Source organism: Ammospiza caudacuta, chromosome 26, assembly GCF_027887145.1.
Source record: "Ammospiza caudacuta isolate bAmmCau1 chromosome 26, bAmmCau1.pri, whole genome shotgun sequence".
Classification (NCBI taxonomy): domain Eukaryota; kingdom Metazoa; phylum Chordata; class Aves; order Passeriformes; family Passerellidae; genus Ammospiza; species Ammospiza caudacuta.
Window position 1 is genome coordinate 7,240,649 of NC_080618.1, and position 14,408 is coordinate 7,255,056.

Sequence of the window (14,408 nt, forward strand, 5' to 3'; positions counted from 1 at the left end):
TCCTGCAGGTGTGCTCTGGGCCTGGCATGGGAGTTTGGGAAGGATGGGAGCTGCAGGCCTGGCTCTGGCTGTTCCTGCTGCCCAGGGATGTGCAGGAGCCCGCGTGGCCCTGGGGACGCCGAACTTGGGGGATTTGGGGCCAAAGTGACCCCAGGGACGGGGCAGATGTGCAGGGCTGGAGCTCAGCCTGGCACAGGGAAAGGTTCAGAGCAGGGCAGGGGAGGGGAGTGCTGCCAGCTGGGAGCAGGGCACAGGGACAGGATCCCCATCAAGGTGCCAGGGTGTGGAGCCAGCAGCCAGGGAGGGGGCAGTGCCCGTGGGGATGGCACGCTGGGCACCCCCAGGTGATTCTTGGGTTTGGACACGGGTTTGACCCAAGGCTGGGCCAGGCCTGGGGACACCTGGGTGGGAATTTTGCTTTTCCTTGCTTGGTTTTAGCCCAGGTGAGGCTGCAGGTGGGAGCCCCTGCTCAGGGAAGCACCAGAGCTGGGATCAGCCTGGGTTAAACAGAGTTAGCAGGGTGAAACAGAATGAGCAGGGTTAAACAGAATTCCCAGGGTGAAACTGAATTCCTGGAGATACACAGAATTCCCAGGGTGAAATTGAATTACCAGGGTTTAAATTTAACAGAGTTACCAGGGTGAAGACAGGATTCCCAGGGTAAACAGGATTACTGGAGTTAAGCAGAATTCCCAGGGTTAAACAGAATTCCCTGGGCTCAGCAGTGCCCCTGAGCTGAGGGCAGCTCTTGAGTGGAGCCGGGATCCTGCAGCATCCCCCAGAGCTCCCAGGGAATGTCACCCTGCAGGGAATGTCACCCCCCAGGGGACAGCTGTGTCCCCAGGGCCCCCTGGCAGCCCCATGGCAGCTCTGTGCTCCCGTGCAGCCCCTGCTCTCCAGCCCTGGCTGTTCTTTCCCTGTGCTTTGGTTTTGGTTCCAGTTCTAGCTGCACACGTAGAGTTGCCTTCCTTTGACCGAATGTTCGAATGTGAAATATTGTATATTTTAAAGTATTTACCCTATTTATATACTGTATGTTACTGTTAAATAAATATAAATTCCATTACCTTGGGGGGAGTTTCATTCGGCGCCGTGGGTGCTCCACCATTTCCACGCTCACATTCCCTATTCCCTGCCCTGGGCTCTCCTTCCTGAGGGATTTCCTGGAGAAGAATAGTCAGCAATATTTAATAATCAGCAATAGTCAGTATTCAGCAATGTTCGATATTCAGCAATATATTCTGCATTCAGTAATGTTCAATATTCAGCAATATTCAATATTCTGGAAATATGCAGATTCCCACTGCTTTTCCCCCCATCCTGTGACAATTTAATCTGCATTTTTAGACCAGGAAAAATGCAGATTTCCAGAGGGAATCCTGCTGTTCTCCTTGCCCAAGCTGGGGGTCCCAGGGTGTCCCAGGGCAGGTTTGGGGTGCCTGGGCTGAGCTCTGAGCTCTGCTGGGCCCAGCCTGGGCTGAGCCCAGCTCTGGGTTTAGGCAGAGTTTCCGTTCAGGCCTCGTGACATCCTGCCCATGACACAGCTGAGAAAGGGCTGCTCTAGAGCCTGGCTGAGGAAAAAGGGAGCAAAATGTGCAGCTCCTTCAGCTGTCTGCAGAGTTCTAATGAAAATTTTAAAATTAAAATTAAAAAATAAAAATTAAAAATTAAATTTAAAATGAAAATAAAAATTAAGATTTAAAAATGAAAGCGAAAATTCAAATTAAAAAATAGAAAGTAAAATTAAATTTAAAATGAAAATAAAAATAAAATAAAAATAAAAACATTAAAATTAAACACTTTAAAATATTAAAATGAAAAATGAAAATTAAAATATTAAAATTAAAATATTAAAATTAAAATATTAAAATCAAAATATTGAAATTAAAACAAAACATTAAAATTAAACCATTAAAAATATTAAAATGAAAAAGGAATTGTTCCTGGGAGGGTGGGCAGCCCTGGCAGTGCCCAAGGCCAGGCTGGATCCCCCTGGGACATTGGCGGGTGTCCCCCCATGGCAGGGGTGGCACTGGGTGGGCTTTGAGCTCCCTCCCACCCCTCTCCACATCCCCACCACCCCTTGGTGCTCACCCCTCTGCTTTCCACGTCCTTTCCTCCCCGTTCCATCCCCATTTGGCTGCCAAGGCAAAGCCAAGCCCAAGCCCTGGTGCCACCCGGGGATGCCCAGGCCGGGCCCGGGTGCCACCCTGGGCTCAGCCCGAGCTCTGCCCCTCGCCAGGACAGCCCCAGGGCCCCGGGCTGGGCTGTTCCCGCTCGGGGCAGCGCTCGGAGCTCCGGGAGCCCACGCAGAGCTGCTGACAGCACTTCCTCAAATGCCCCGAGCGGCGCCCGGGGAGCGGCCCCGCGCTGGGCTGGCGGCCCCGGGCCTGGGCAGGGGACAGGGGCACCGGAGCTGGCACCAGCGGGGAGCACGGCTGGGCGAGCCAGAGCTGGGCAGGAAAGCGGGGCAGGAAAGGACTTTTATGGGGTTTTGGCTGCTCTCGGAGGCAGGAAGCTCGCTGGCAAACCAAGCGTCTCCGGGCCGCTGCTCTTGGTGGGGGGACCCCCACGGGACCGCCAGGGCTTGGTTCCAGCCCCTCTCCTAAACAAGCTCACCTTGAGGAAAGAGAAAAACAGGAACTTTCCTGATCCAGCATGTCCCTCAAGCTGCCACGGAACTGGGATTTCAACCTGAAGATGGACGCTGCAAAAATAGGTACAGTGAGGGCTCCTCCGTAAGGGTTCCTTGGTGAGGGCCCCTCCATGAGGGCTCTTCCATGAGGGTTCCTTGGTGCCCCTCCGTGAGGGCTCTTCCGTGAGGGCTCCTTGGTGAGAGTTCCTCGGTCAGGGCTCTTCTATGAGGGTTCCTCCATAAGGGTTCCTCTGTGAGAGTTCCTTGGTGAAGGCTCTTCCATGAGGGCTCCTTGGTGAGGGTTCCTCGGTGAAGGTTCCTCCGTGAGGGCTCCTCTATGAGGGTTCCTCCCTGAGGGTTCCTCCATGAGGGTTCCTTGGTGCCCCTCCATGTCTGCAGGGCCCGGACAGGCCTGGGGGGACCCTGGGCCTGAGCCCAGCTGAGATTTTGGCTCAGTGGCCCCCAGTGCCACTTTAGAGACAGAGCAGATGATCTGCAGATGATTTCCAAGAAGTGATTTGCAGATTTATCAGCAAGGGATGCTATGGGAGCAGGGAGATGGGGCTGCTGCCCCCCAGAACCCAAGTTTGGGGGGATTTAAACCACCCAGTTCCCTTCTGGTGGCACAAAGGCTCAGGCCCAGGCTGGAGGGAACAGGGGATTTAGGGGTGATGATGATGGGGTGGTCAGGGAGGGGATTTAGGGGTGAGGATGTGGTCAGGGAGGGGCTGCAGAGCCCAGCCTGAGCCCAGGCCATCCAAAAATCCACCCTGGGCCTGGGTTTGGCTTGTGGTGAAACCCCCGGTGCTTTCTGCAGCTTCCAGCTGCTGGGTGAGCATGACTTTGTGTGAGTTTGTGTGACATTGTGTGACTTTGTGTGAGTTTTTGTGAGTTTGCGTGACATTATGTGTATGAGTTTTTGTGTGACTTTGTGTGTGAGTTTTTGTGTGAATTTTTGTGTGAGTTTGACTTTGTGTGAATTCTTGTGTGACCCTCTGTGGCTTTGTGTGTTTGCGCTGTCTCCGGGGCTGCTGTGGCTTCATTTGCAGAAATGCGAAAGTCACATTTGCAAATGTTTGCAATGTTTGCAGATTGCCACTGCCCTCCCTGGCTCCTCGTGGCCTGGGGACACTTCCCCTGCTCCCCAGCCCTGCCTGGGGCAGCCTTTGGAGAACTGCAGAGAAATTGATTTCAGTTAAACAGAAACTCCCCAGTGAAACCCCTTTTACTGTGTTTTTATTGCAGTTCCCCAGCAATGGGGTGCCAGGGGGGGCTGCTGCCCAGGCCAGTGGTGGCCCTGTGGCCTCTGCTGCCCTCCTGGTTTTGGGGCAGCTCTCCCTGCTGGGGGAGGAGGTTTTGGAGGAAATGCCCAACCCTGGAGGCCGTTGGGGCAGGAAACGCTTGGGGGGCTCCTCAAAGGGGCTCCTTGCCCTGGGGGATTTTGGGAGGGGACGTGGGGACAGCCCTGAGGTGAACATTGGAACCCTGAGGGTTCCCCAGCTCAGGAAATCACCAGGTGCAGCCCCCATTCCCTGCAGTCATGGCTTTATTCCGGCCTTGCAGCCAAAAATGCAAACTCTGCCCAGCTGGGCTGGCTCTGGGGGGCTGCAGAGGCAAAAATCCCCCTGGGAATGATCCCTGCCACGCATTTGGGGGTGCCCAAGGGCCGTGCCACCAGCGGGGCCACACAAACAGGGGACAGGGACACTGCTCTGCCCAGTGCCCAACCCATCCCTGGAGATTTTCCAGCCCCACAAATGTGAGTTCTGCCCCGCTGGGGCCACCCCAGAACAGAACAGGGACCTCCAGAGCCTTGGGGTCGCTCTGCTGTGGCTGCTGCCCCGGGGAGGGTGCAGAACCCCCACACTCCATGAAAATAACCCCAAAAAAAAAAAACCCCAGCAATGATGTTGCTGTCACTGGGAGGCAGCTGCTCCCACGCAGGCAAAAGGAAGCTCAGCCTGGCAGCCACTGCAGCCACTTCCTCTGCAAACGGGGTCGGGGCTCGGCAGAGTGTGGGGCCCAGAGCCTGGCTGTGTCCCTGTGTCCCCGCTCTGTGTCCCTCTGTCCCCGCTCTGTGTCCTTCTGTCTCCAGTCGTGTCCCTCTGTCCCCATACCCAGTGTCCCTCTATCTCCGTATTCAGTGTCCCCAGCCCGTCCCCACACCCGTGTCCCTCTGTCCCCACACCCGTGTCCGTGTGTCCCCACACTCCTGTCCCTCTATCCCCACAATCCTGTCCCTCTATCCCCACACTCCTGTCCCTCTGTCCCCACACCCGTGTCCCTCTGTCCCCACACCCGTGTCCGTGTGTCCCCACACCCGTGTCCCTCTGTCCCCACACCCGTGTCCCTCTGTCCCCACACCCGTGTCCGTGTGTCCTCACACTCCTGTCCCTCTGTCCCCACACCCGTGTCCGTGTGTCCCCAGCCCGTTCCCGCAGTGTGATGACCGCGGATCCCGCGGCGCTCCCCCGGCCGGACAAGCTGGGCTGGCTGCGCAAGCAGCGCTCCATCGTGAAGAACTGGCAGCTGCGCTTCTTCGTGCTCCGCGGGCAGCAGCTGCTCTACTACAAGGACGAGGACGAGGCCAAGCCGCAGGTGGGGTTCGGGGCTGGGGTGGCACTGGAGGGGCTTTTCCCACCCAAACCGTTCTGGGATCCCATGATTCCATTAAATGTATTTATTTTATTTTATTTTATTTTATTTTATTTTATTTTATTTTATTTTATTTTATTTTATTTTATTTTATTTTAAATATATATTTTATTTTATTTTGCATTTTAGATTTTATTTTACTTTATTTTATATTTAATTTTATTTTAATTTGTATATTAGTTTTTATTTTATTTTCTATTTAATTTTACTTTATTTTGTATTTTAGATTTTATTTAACTTTATTTTTCTTAATTTTATTTTATTTTATTTTTTATTTTGTATATTTTATTTTATTTTATTTTATTTTATTTTATTTTTTTTTTTTTTTTTTTTTTTTTTTTTTACTTTCCCACCATTTTCTCCATGCCATAACTCGCTTTTAGAGTACTCACCACCTTTTCCTCATCTGGAAAAATTCCCGGGAAAAGTCCCCTCTCCTGGAAAAGCTGTTCCCGCTACAAAATGTAAAAAGTAACAATAATAATAATATTATTTCCCAAATCCATTCTCTGTTGTTCTCTCTTCTTCCACTCCCATCAAGGGCTAAAGGAGATGAGAAGTGAGATAAAAATAGGGAAGAGCAAAAAGAAGTGGTTTTCTCCTGCTGAGAATCGCTTCAGTGGAAAAAGTGGCATTTTCCAAGTGCCCTTACTGCTTTAAAATCCCTGCAGTGCATCTCCACAAATACACCTGAGATATATATACAAATATATCTGCATATATATATATATAAATATATATATACACGAGTCTATATATATATATATATTAATATATCTGTGTATATATATGTATACACACTAATATATCTGTATATATATATATAGATATATATATCTGTATAAACTCAGGGCTCTGCTCTGTCCTAGGGCTGCCTGGCTCTCCAGGGGGGCTCCATCAACGTGCTGGCCACCAACCCCGAGGAAGGAGGGAAGTTCATCTTTGAGATCATCCCGGGTGAGGACACCCCACTCTGCTCTGTAAATGTGTATTTTCTGCTCTTTAAATGAGTATTTTCTGCCATGTAAATGTGTTTTTTTCTGCTCTATAAATGAGTCTTTTCTGCCCTATAAATGAGTATTTTCTGCTCTGTAAATGTGGGTTTTTTCTGCCCCATAAATGTGTTTTCCTGTTCCGCAGGGGCTCCTGGCGAGCAGCCGCGGGCGGGGCAGGAGCCCTGCGTGCTCATGGCCAGCTCGCAGGCGGAGCTGGAGGAGTGGGTGAAATCCCTGCGGAGGGCGCTGGGCTCGGCCTCGGGAGGTACAAACGGGAATTTCTGTCCTGGGAATGCAGCTGGGGGGGTTTGGCTCAGAAATCCCTGAAAATGGGGCTGCAGTGCTCAGGAGAGCCAAGGATGAACATTTCCTGGCTGGCTTCATCTTCCTCTTCAAACTCCTTTCTCACCCTAAAAATGTCCTTGAGAAAAAATCCCATTCAGGGATAAAGCCCTGAAAAAAATGTTGTTTTTTACCTGCCAGCCTCCTCACTTTGCTTTTCCCCTGCCTTTTCTTGCCCAGCCCATCCTTCCTGTGATTTCTGTGGGTTCTATGCATTCCATCCTTTCTGCCCCCGTTTTTCTGGGCTGGAAAGGGATGGGTTTGTCTGAGCTGGGAGATGGGAGAAAGGTTTTGCCGGGAATGGGAGGTGGGAGAAGGGTTTTGTTTGGAATGGGAGATAGGAGAAGGGTTTTGATTGGAATGGGAGATGGGAGAAGGGTTTTGTTTGGAATGGGAGATAGGAGAAGGGTTTTGATTGGAATGGGAGATGGGAGAAAAGTTTTGCCTGGAATGGGAGGTGGGAGAAGGGTTTTGCTTGGAATGAGAGATAGGAGAAGGGTTTTTCTCCCTTTTCCTTGGTTCTCCACCCCTGTGAATGCAGTGAGGAGAGCTGCAGACACTTTATGTGAAGTTCAGGGTTCTGTACCAGCCCAGAGTGTGGAAAGCCCAAAGCCACAGCTGAGCTGAGCCCCGGTGTCCCCAGGGGTGTTCGGGCAGTGCCTGGCACACACCATGGCCCAGGAGCAGAGGTTTGGGCAGCAGCTGGTGCCCATGGTGGTGCAGAAGAGCGCCGAGTTCATCCTGGAGCACGGCGTGGCCGAGGAGGGGATCTTCCGCCTGCCCGGCCAGGACAGCCTGGTGCGGCAGCTGCGCGACGCCTTCGACGCCGGGGAGAGACCCTCCTTCAGCAGGTGACACTGCTGCCCCATCCCTGCCCCAGCTCCAGGGGCCACCCCCTGAGCCCTGCAGGAATGAGGAACCCTCCAGAGGGGTGCGAGGAGGAGAGGGGATCCATCAGGAACCGTCCAGAAGGGTTTGAGGAGGAGATGGGATCCAGCAGGAACCGTCCAGAAGGGCTTGAGAAGGAGGGGATCCATCAGGAACCCTCCAGAAGGGCTTGAGAAGGAGGGGATCCAGCAGGAACCTTCCAGAAGGGCTTGAGAAGGAGGGGATCCATCAGGAACCCTCCAGAGGGGTGTGAGGAGGAGAGGGGATCCATCAGGAACCGTCCAGAAGGGCTTGGGGAGGAGGGGATCCATCAGGAACCCTCCAGAAGGGTTTGAGGAGGAGATGGGATCCAGCAGGAACCTTCCAGAAGGGCTTGGGGAGGAGAAAGAATTCATAAAGGCTTGAGGAAGAGAGGGGATCCAGCAGGGACCTTCCAGAAGGGCTTAAGGAGGAGAGGATCCAGTAGGAACCTTCCAGAAGGGCTCGAGGAGATGATATCCAGCAAGAACCTTCCAGAAGGGCTTGGGGAGGAGACGATCCATCAGGAACCCTTCAGAAGGAGTTGAGGAGGAGAGAGGATCCAGCAGGAACCTTCCAGAAGGGTTTTACCTGGAATGGGAGAAGGGTTTTGCTCCCTTTTCCTTGGTTCTCCACCCCTGTGAACGCAGGGACAAGAGCCAGGGTGGTGCTCCAGAACCGCAGCTCCCACTGGTAAAACGTGGCTGAAGAAAAGAGATTTTAGGGGTTCCCCAGGCAGGGCAGGGAGGCTGAGGCAGTCCCCAAGCTGTACCTGCTGGCTCTGAGTGTCCCTTGCTCCCTGCAGGGACACCGATGTCCACACCGTGGCCTCCCTGCTCAAGCTGTACCTGCGGGAGCTGCCCGAGCCCGTGGTGCCCTGGCTGCAGTACGAGGATTTCCTGCTCTGTGGGCAGGCTCTGGAGGCTGACGAGACAAAGGTAGGGCTGCTTTTGTTTTCCTCTTTCCAGCCTTAAAATCAGTCGTAGTGCCAGGGCACGCTCTGAGCCGCAGGGCACTCAACAAGGCTTTGGAATCTGGGGAGAGAAAAAGGGAAAAAAATTAAAAAGAAAAACTCCCCCAAAGCCAGTGGGGTTTTCCCAGCTTGGCCACAGGGGTTTGTGAATTTTAAAGCTTCAATTTCTGCTTCTCTTTGGGGTTAAAAATGTCCTGAATGTCCACAAGATGCTGGAGGAGGTGAGGCGGGATCAGCTCTTCCCAGAGCTTGGGCTGGGCTGGGGGGACTCTGCTCCTGCTGGGGCTGCCCCTCCTTGCTGAGCCCTGCAGAACATCCCAGGGAGAGATGGAGCTCCAAGGGGAGCAAACCAGGAGAACCAGAGTCATGGAATACCTGAGTCTGGCAGAGATCCCCAAGATCATCAACCAGCACCCCCAGGGTCACCCCGAGTGCCACCACACGTGTTTGGAGCTGTCCCAGGGCTGGGGACACGGGGAGACCCCACACAGGCATGGCTGGGGTGAGCAGGAGCAGTTGTTGGCTCCTGGGAACCCTCCTGGAGCTGTTTTTCACCGTGCAGGGCCACCAGGAGCTCCTGAAGCAGCTGTCCCTCCTCCCCAGAGACAACTACAACCTCCTGAGCTACATCTGCAGGTCAGTGCCCTGCACGGGCCGGGGACAGCTCAGCTTTGGTGCTGGGGGGCAGAAATGGCACCCCAGGGATGGCCCCTCCAGGCAGAGCCTCCCTGGGCTGTGCTTGGCTTCCCTTGGAAGGGGGAAGGTGCTGATTTTGGCAGAGGAGAATTCCAGCCCCTGGGATGGACCCCCTGGGAATGTCTGAGCATGAATCCCCATCCTCAAAGTCACCCAAAAATCCCTGGGAATTCAAAACAGGTGTAGCTTTCCTGGACAGAAGCCCTGTGCACCAAAACCTGCAGGTTTCACCAGGGTGGGATTTGAGGAGGGGATTCCCTTCCTTCCTGGGCTGTTTCCAAGGGGAGCAGCTCCTCATTTATTCAGTCCTGAGGGTTTCTGTCCTTGTGACTAAGAGGAAGAGCTGGGAGGAGGAATCAGGACTTTTTCACCAGGATTTTTTGCCAAATCTCACCTCTGAAATGTGAAATACTCGCTGTGGAATCCTGGCAGGTTTCTCTATGAAATCCAGCTGAACTCCAGCGTCAACAAGATGAGTGTGGACAACCTGGCCACAGTGATGGGGGTGAACCTGATCAGGCCCAGGGTGGAGGACCCTGCAGTCATCATGAGAGGTAAAAGGGACCCCTGGAGCGATTTCATATCCTGGAGGATATGGAATATTTTGAGGCATATGGAGGAATTTCATATCCTGGAGGATATTTCAATTTTGAGGCATCCACAGCTTCCGAATTAAAGATTTTCTGTGGTGGAGCTGAAAGAGAAGCAGAAATGTGCCAGGGCACAGAGTGAAGCTGTGTCTGTTGGGCTGTAAATGTGTTTGTGGTGACAAAAAACCCCCTCAGGAACTGACAAAGTGACAAAAACTCCCCTCGTGGAGTTCAGCAGACTCAGGGAATTGCTGAGGTCACCTCTGAGCTGCTCAGAGCAGGAAGGTGTAAAATCCTTCCTGGGGGATCAGAGGGAACTCAGGGAAATGTGAAATAAATGTGGGTGCTCCTTTACTTTTATGCTGGATTATAATTTGTTTTTTTTTTTTTTTTTTTTTTTTTTTTTGGTTTTTTTATTTTTTTTTTACTTAGAGATGAGGTAACTGAGAGTTAAAATTTTTTATTCTATTTTTGGTCTTATGTGAAGGGTGAGATAATATAGATGTTATAATTTACATTATTACAATTAGAAGTTAACAATTTTTTAATGACAATATATTCTAAGTTTTGCTTGGTTTATTAGTTCTAGTTATACTATGTTGTAAATGTTTAAAGTCAATAATTTAAAATTACTTTTTGTGGGTCTTATTATAATGTATTTTTTATAGTTCTATTTTAAAAAGTATTTAGTCTTATTTGTAAGGTTATTTCTTGAAACTTACTTCCAGTTAAATTTTTTTCAAGATTTGTCTTAGTTTTTGGTATTTTTAAGTCACTTAAGGCTTGTATATAGATGTACACCATGTGAATCTTCTGTCAGGTATTGAGAATTTTCCACGAACCCATTTCCCACACTTTTACTCACTCCATTTACTTCATTTGGCTTTATGACCCCGCTGGTTTTCTGCTCCAGCTCCCTTTCAGCCAGCACAACCCCTGGGGTGCCCGGGGGCGTCCCTGGCTCTGCCCTGATGCCCTCTGCTCCCCCAGGCACGCCCCAGGTGCAGAAGGTGATGACAGTGATGATCAGCGACCACCAGAAGCTCTTCCCCCCCTCCAAGGACGAGCCTCCCTCCCCACCTGCCCCCAAAAACGAGAAGAAAGCTCCTGTCCCTCGCAGCTCCGTGGGCTGGGGGGCTGCAGAGGACCCCAGGGGCCCCACCCAAAGGCAGATGGTAAGGCTGGATTCATTAAATAAGTAAATAAATTACCCTACGTTCATTAAACGTGTGGTTAACTGTGGCAGGCTCTGACAGGTCAGAGAGCCCTAAAAGCATTTGCTATTTTTGGGTTCAAAAGCTGTGTCTGTCACCCCTGGAATATTTACATCAGGAAAATGATGTAGATAAACTTTCCACTTTCCTGTGGAAAATCTGCTGCTCTGGGGAATATGAAAACTCCCAAAGCTTTTTGGCCCTAGCACATGAAGCCTTTCCAGCTCAGGCTGGTGAGGGGAAAACATTGAGGGTGAAAGGCTTTTCTTCAAAGGGATCCCTGCAAAAATGATAAATTTGGTGCAATTCCAAGTGGATTTTCATGGAAAAGTGTGGCCAGCACGTTCCGATGTGCCCCCTGTAAAGCTCTGTGCCCTGGCTGCCCCAGGGCTCTGTTTTGCAGAGGGATCACCCCAATTTCAGCAGCAGCCCTTGCCCAGCTGCCACCTCGAGCGTGCCTGGGGAGGACTCAGAGCCCACAGCCACGCTGGGAACGTGGAAAACCCAGCCAAGGAAAAGAACCCAGACTTTACCCAGCAGGAAATCCTTCCTGGCAGCCCCCGGGGACAAGGGCAGGAGTGATGTCCTCACCGGTGACTTCTGGAAGAGCAGCCCACGCCCCCTGGCCTGTGAGGGACACAAGAGAACCTTGTCCCACGATCTCTTTAAGCTGCTGGACCTGCACAGGGCCGCGAGCTGCGACAGCAACGTGGCGGAGAGCGCGGAGGGCAGCGGCTCCAGCCCCAGCCCTGCCAGCAGCGCCTCCGAGAAGGAATTCCTGCCCTGCTTCAGCCCCTGCCACGAGCCAAGGGAGCCTGGCAGCCCTGCTGAGGAGCCCAGAGCTGGGCAGGACAGCAGGGAGACCCTGCAGGGCGTGATCCACAAGCTGGAGAAGGATTTGGAGGAGCAGAGGAGTGACTACGAGGGGCAGGTGGAAAGGTAACTGCAGGAGCAGCTCGTGCTGAGACAGCAAACAATTATTATCCCATTATCAATACACACAGATCACATTTATTGATTTATTGAAGTTGTGTGGCCACTGAAGGGCTCAGGGCAGTACCTCTGGCTTGTTTTGGTGCTGAGAGCCAAATGATTTCCCAGCCCTTTTCCAATCCAATCCAATCCAATCCAATCCAATCCAATCCAATCCAACCCAACCCAACCCAATCCAACCCAGTCCAATCCAGTCCAATCCAATCCAATCCAATCCAATCCAATCCAATCCAATCCAATCCAATCCAATCCAATCCTTTCATGCTCTGTTTCCCTTTGCAGCCTCCAGAAGGAGAACTACGAGGTGTGGGCCAAGGTGGTGAGGCTGAACCAGGAGCTGGAGCAGGAGAGGAAGAGGAGTGAGGAGCTGGAGCTGAGGCTGAAGAACACGGAGCGCTCGCGGGAGGAGCTGGAGAGGAAAACCAGGATGCTTGAGGAGGAGATAAAAAACTTAACTAAAGCCACGAGTCAAACTGGTGCCAAAACCAACTAGGAGGAGACACCCAGCTTTTCACAGACACCAACTGCAGCTGCAGGAATGCTCAGGAATTGCAGGTTCAGAGCCAGGGACTTGTATTGTCCAGCGTCCTGCTCCTGCCCACAGGCCAGGGGGGAGGAAGGAGAGCAGAGCTCAGAGCCTGGTTCGTGCTCTGAACCAGGAAATGTTAGAAATATCCTTTAGCTTTTTTTGGGTGTGTTTATTTCAACTCTTCTGTCAGCTGCTCGTGTTACCTGCAGAACAGGCCAGCACTTCCTGCTGCTCAGGCAGGATTGCAGTCACAAGTTTGGGCTCTGGACCCATTGTGCCTTCACAAGGAGGAACAGAAGTGTCCCTCCTCCAGCTGCCTGTCTGAGATACCCAAGGAAAACATCCTTGGATCCCCACACTCACACCAGAGGTTCCACAGTGTCTGCCACCACTTCACAGCTGCCATTCACGAGTCTTTCCTGTGATTTCAGATGACCTTGACAGAGCTGTTTTAGTGTTGATTGAATTTTTACCTCTGCAAGAAGCTCCTCACCAGTGTGAGTGTGAGTCCTTAGGGAGAAACTTCTCCCGTGCAGCATCGGGAACATCTGGGCTGGAAATGCCACACGCTCCTTTCTGCAAAGATCAAAAGTGTGAAGAGGCCAATCATTCCTTCACAGCAGACTGGAATGACGTGCAAAGGCTTGGCTGAGGCTCAGAAATCCCAACCATTAGGACAAGTGCATTATTTAAAATAAACTGTGCATTCCTGCGCTTCCGCTGCGATAGGCAGAACAACCCCTGGCTGCAGGATCAGAGGCACTCTTTGAAGATATTCCACCCATTAACATTTGCAGGGTTTGCAGAGGTCATCTGGGACAGAGAGACTTCCCAACAGAGGTCAGGTGGGCTGGAGGTTCCTGAGAGCCTGGAGGGGAGAGAGCCACGGGCACCTTGAGCTGCTGCTGTGAGATCATGAGGAGTTCTTGTCTTTAAAATGAGCTTTTTCCAGAGACAGAGAACCATGAACTGCCCGTGCCAGACCTGTGAAACTGCTCCCTCTTCATCCATGAGGGGCTGGGTGTCCTCTCTGCTCAGCCCAGAGCCTGCTCTGGTTTTTCTGCACTTGCACACCTTCTGCTGGAGACCCCACACCGTGGATCCCCAAAACCTGCCTGGTGCCCAGCCTGCATTGCTCCCTCCCTCTCTTTCTGCAGCCAGGCCAGGAAGCTCTTTGGGGTGGGAGCAGCAGAGACTCTCTCCTGTTCCTGGGGCAGGGGACATTATAAACTCACGGTTTTGGGGGTTTGGGGGCCTTTCAGCTCAGCAGGTTTTGGGCATTGACTCTGGATCCCCTGCAGAGGGTGATGCTGCTCCTGCTGTATGAAAGCACAACAGACTGTCTACCACAGAGAAAAAAGATCCTTTCCAAAAAGACATTTTTCACCCCTTAACCGTCCCACTGCACCGTGAGGACACAAGAGCTTTACCAAGGTGATAACCCTGAGATCAGGCTGAGGATTTTCCTCTCCCTTTAAATGTGACATGGCTTTCCAAATTAACCCCAGATCCCATTGCATCCAGAACTGTTAAATTGTGCAGTGTGGGATGAAAGGAAAGCACCTTCCAGGCCATCCTTTCAGTCCTCTCACTGCATTCTTTGTGCTAGAGCAGAAGGTCTGTTCTGCTCTCCTCAGGTAGTCACTAAATAAATTCATTTAGGAATTCACTCTGTTGTGTCCAAGGGCTGGGTAGGCGCGAGAGGCAAGAAAACAAAACTTTCCTTCCCACATTATTGTGTTTGGATCCCGAGCCAGTCACGCTTATTGTGACTTATCCCCTCGTATTTATCAAAGTTTTGTTTCTGGCACGATAGGGAGTTTCCTTTTTTGGCCTGGCCGCTGCCCAGAGGAGCACGTTGCAGGGGGAGGCGAGGTGGA

At 51.8% G+C, this 14,408-nt stretch overlaps 1 protein-coding gene across 1 annotated transcript; it reads left to right on the forward strand.

Annotated features, from left to right (window-relative positions):
- The first annotated feature begins 2,463 nt into the window (after window positions 1-2,463).
- Window positions 2,464-14,147, forward strand: ARHGAP25 (Rho GTPase activating protein 25). The gene is made up of 11 exons (XM_058820203.1): window positions 2,464-2,719; window positions 5,064-5,233; window positions 6,160-6,247; window positions 6,431-6,550; window positions 7,271-7,478; window positions 8,339-8,471; window positions 9,069-9,142; window positions 9,635-9,756; window positions 10,783-10,967; window positions 11,395-11,945; window positions 12,282-14,147. Exons 1-11 carry the CDS (start codon window positions 2,659-2,661, stop codon window positions 12,490-12,492), a joined length of 1,923 nt encoding a protein of 640 aa, XP_058676186.1. The 5' UTR covers window positions 2,464-2,658; the 3' UTR covers window positions 12,493-14,147.
- Window positions 14,148-14,408: the final 261 nt, after the last annotated feature.

Bases quoted from the DNA above. Each gene is read 5' to 3' on its own strand.
- ARHGAP25 (XM_058820203.1), top strand. From the start codon at position 2,659: ATGTCCCTCAAGCTGCCACGGAACTGGGATTTCAACCTGAAGATGGAC. The intron at 2,720-5,063 runs GTACAGTGAGGG...GTGTGTCCCCAG, and splicing joins GATGGACGCTGCAAAAATAG to CCCGTTCCCGCAGTGTGATG. The intron at 7,479-8,338 runs GTGACACTGCTG...TGCTCCCTGCAG, and splicing joins GAGAGACCCTCCTTCAGCAG to GGACACCGATGTCCACACCG.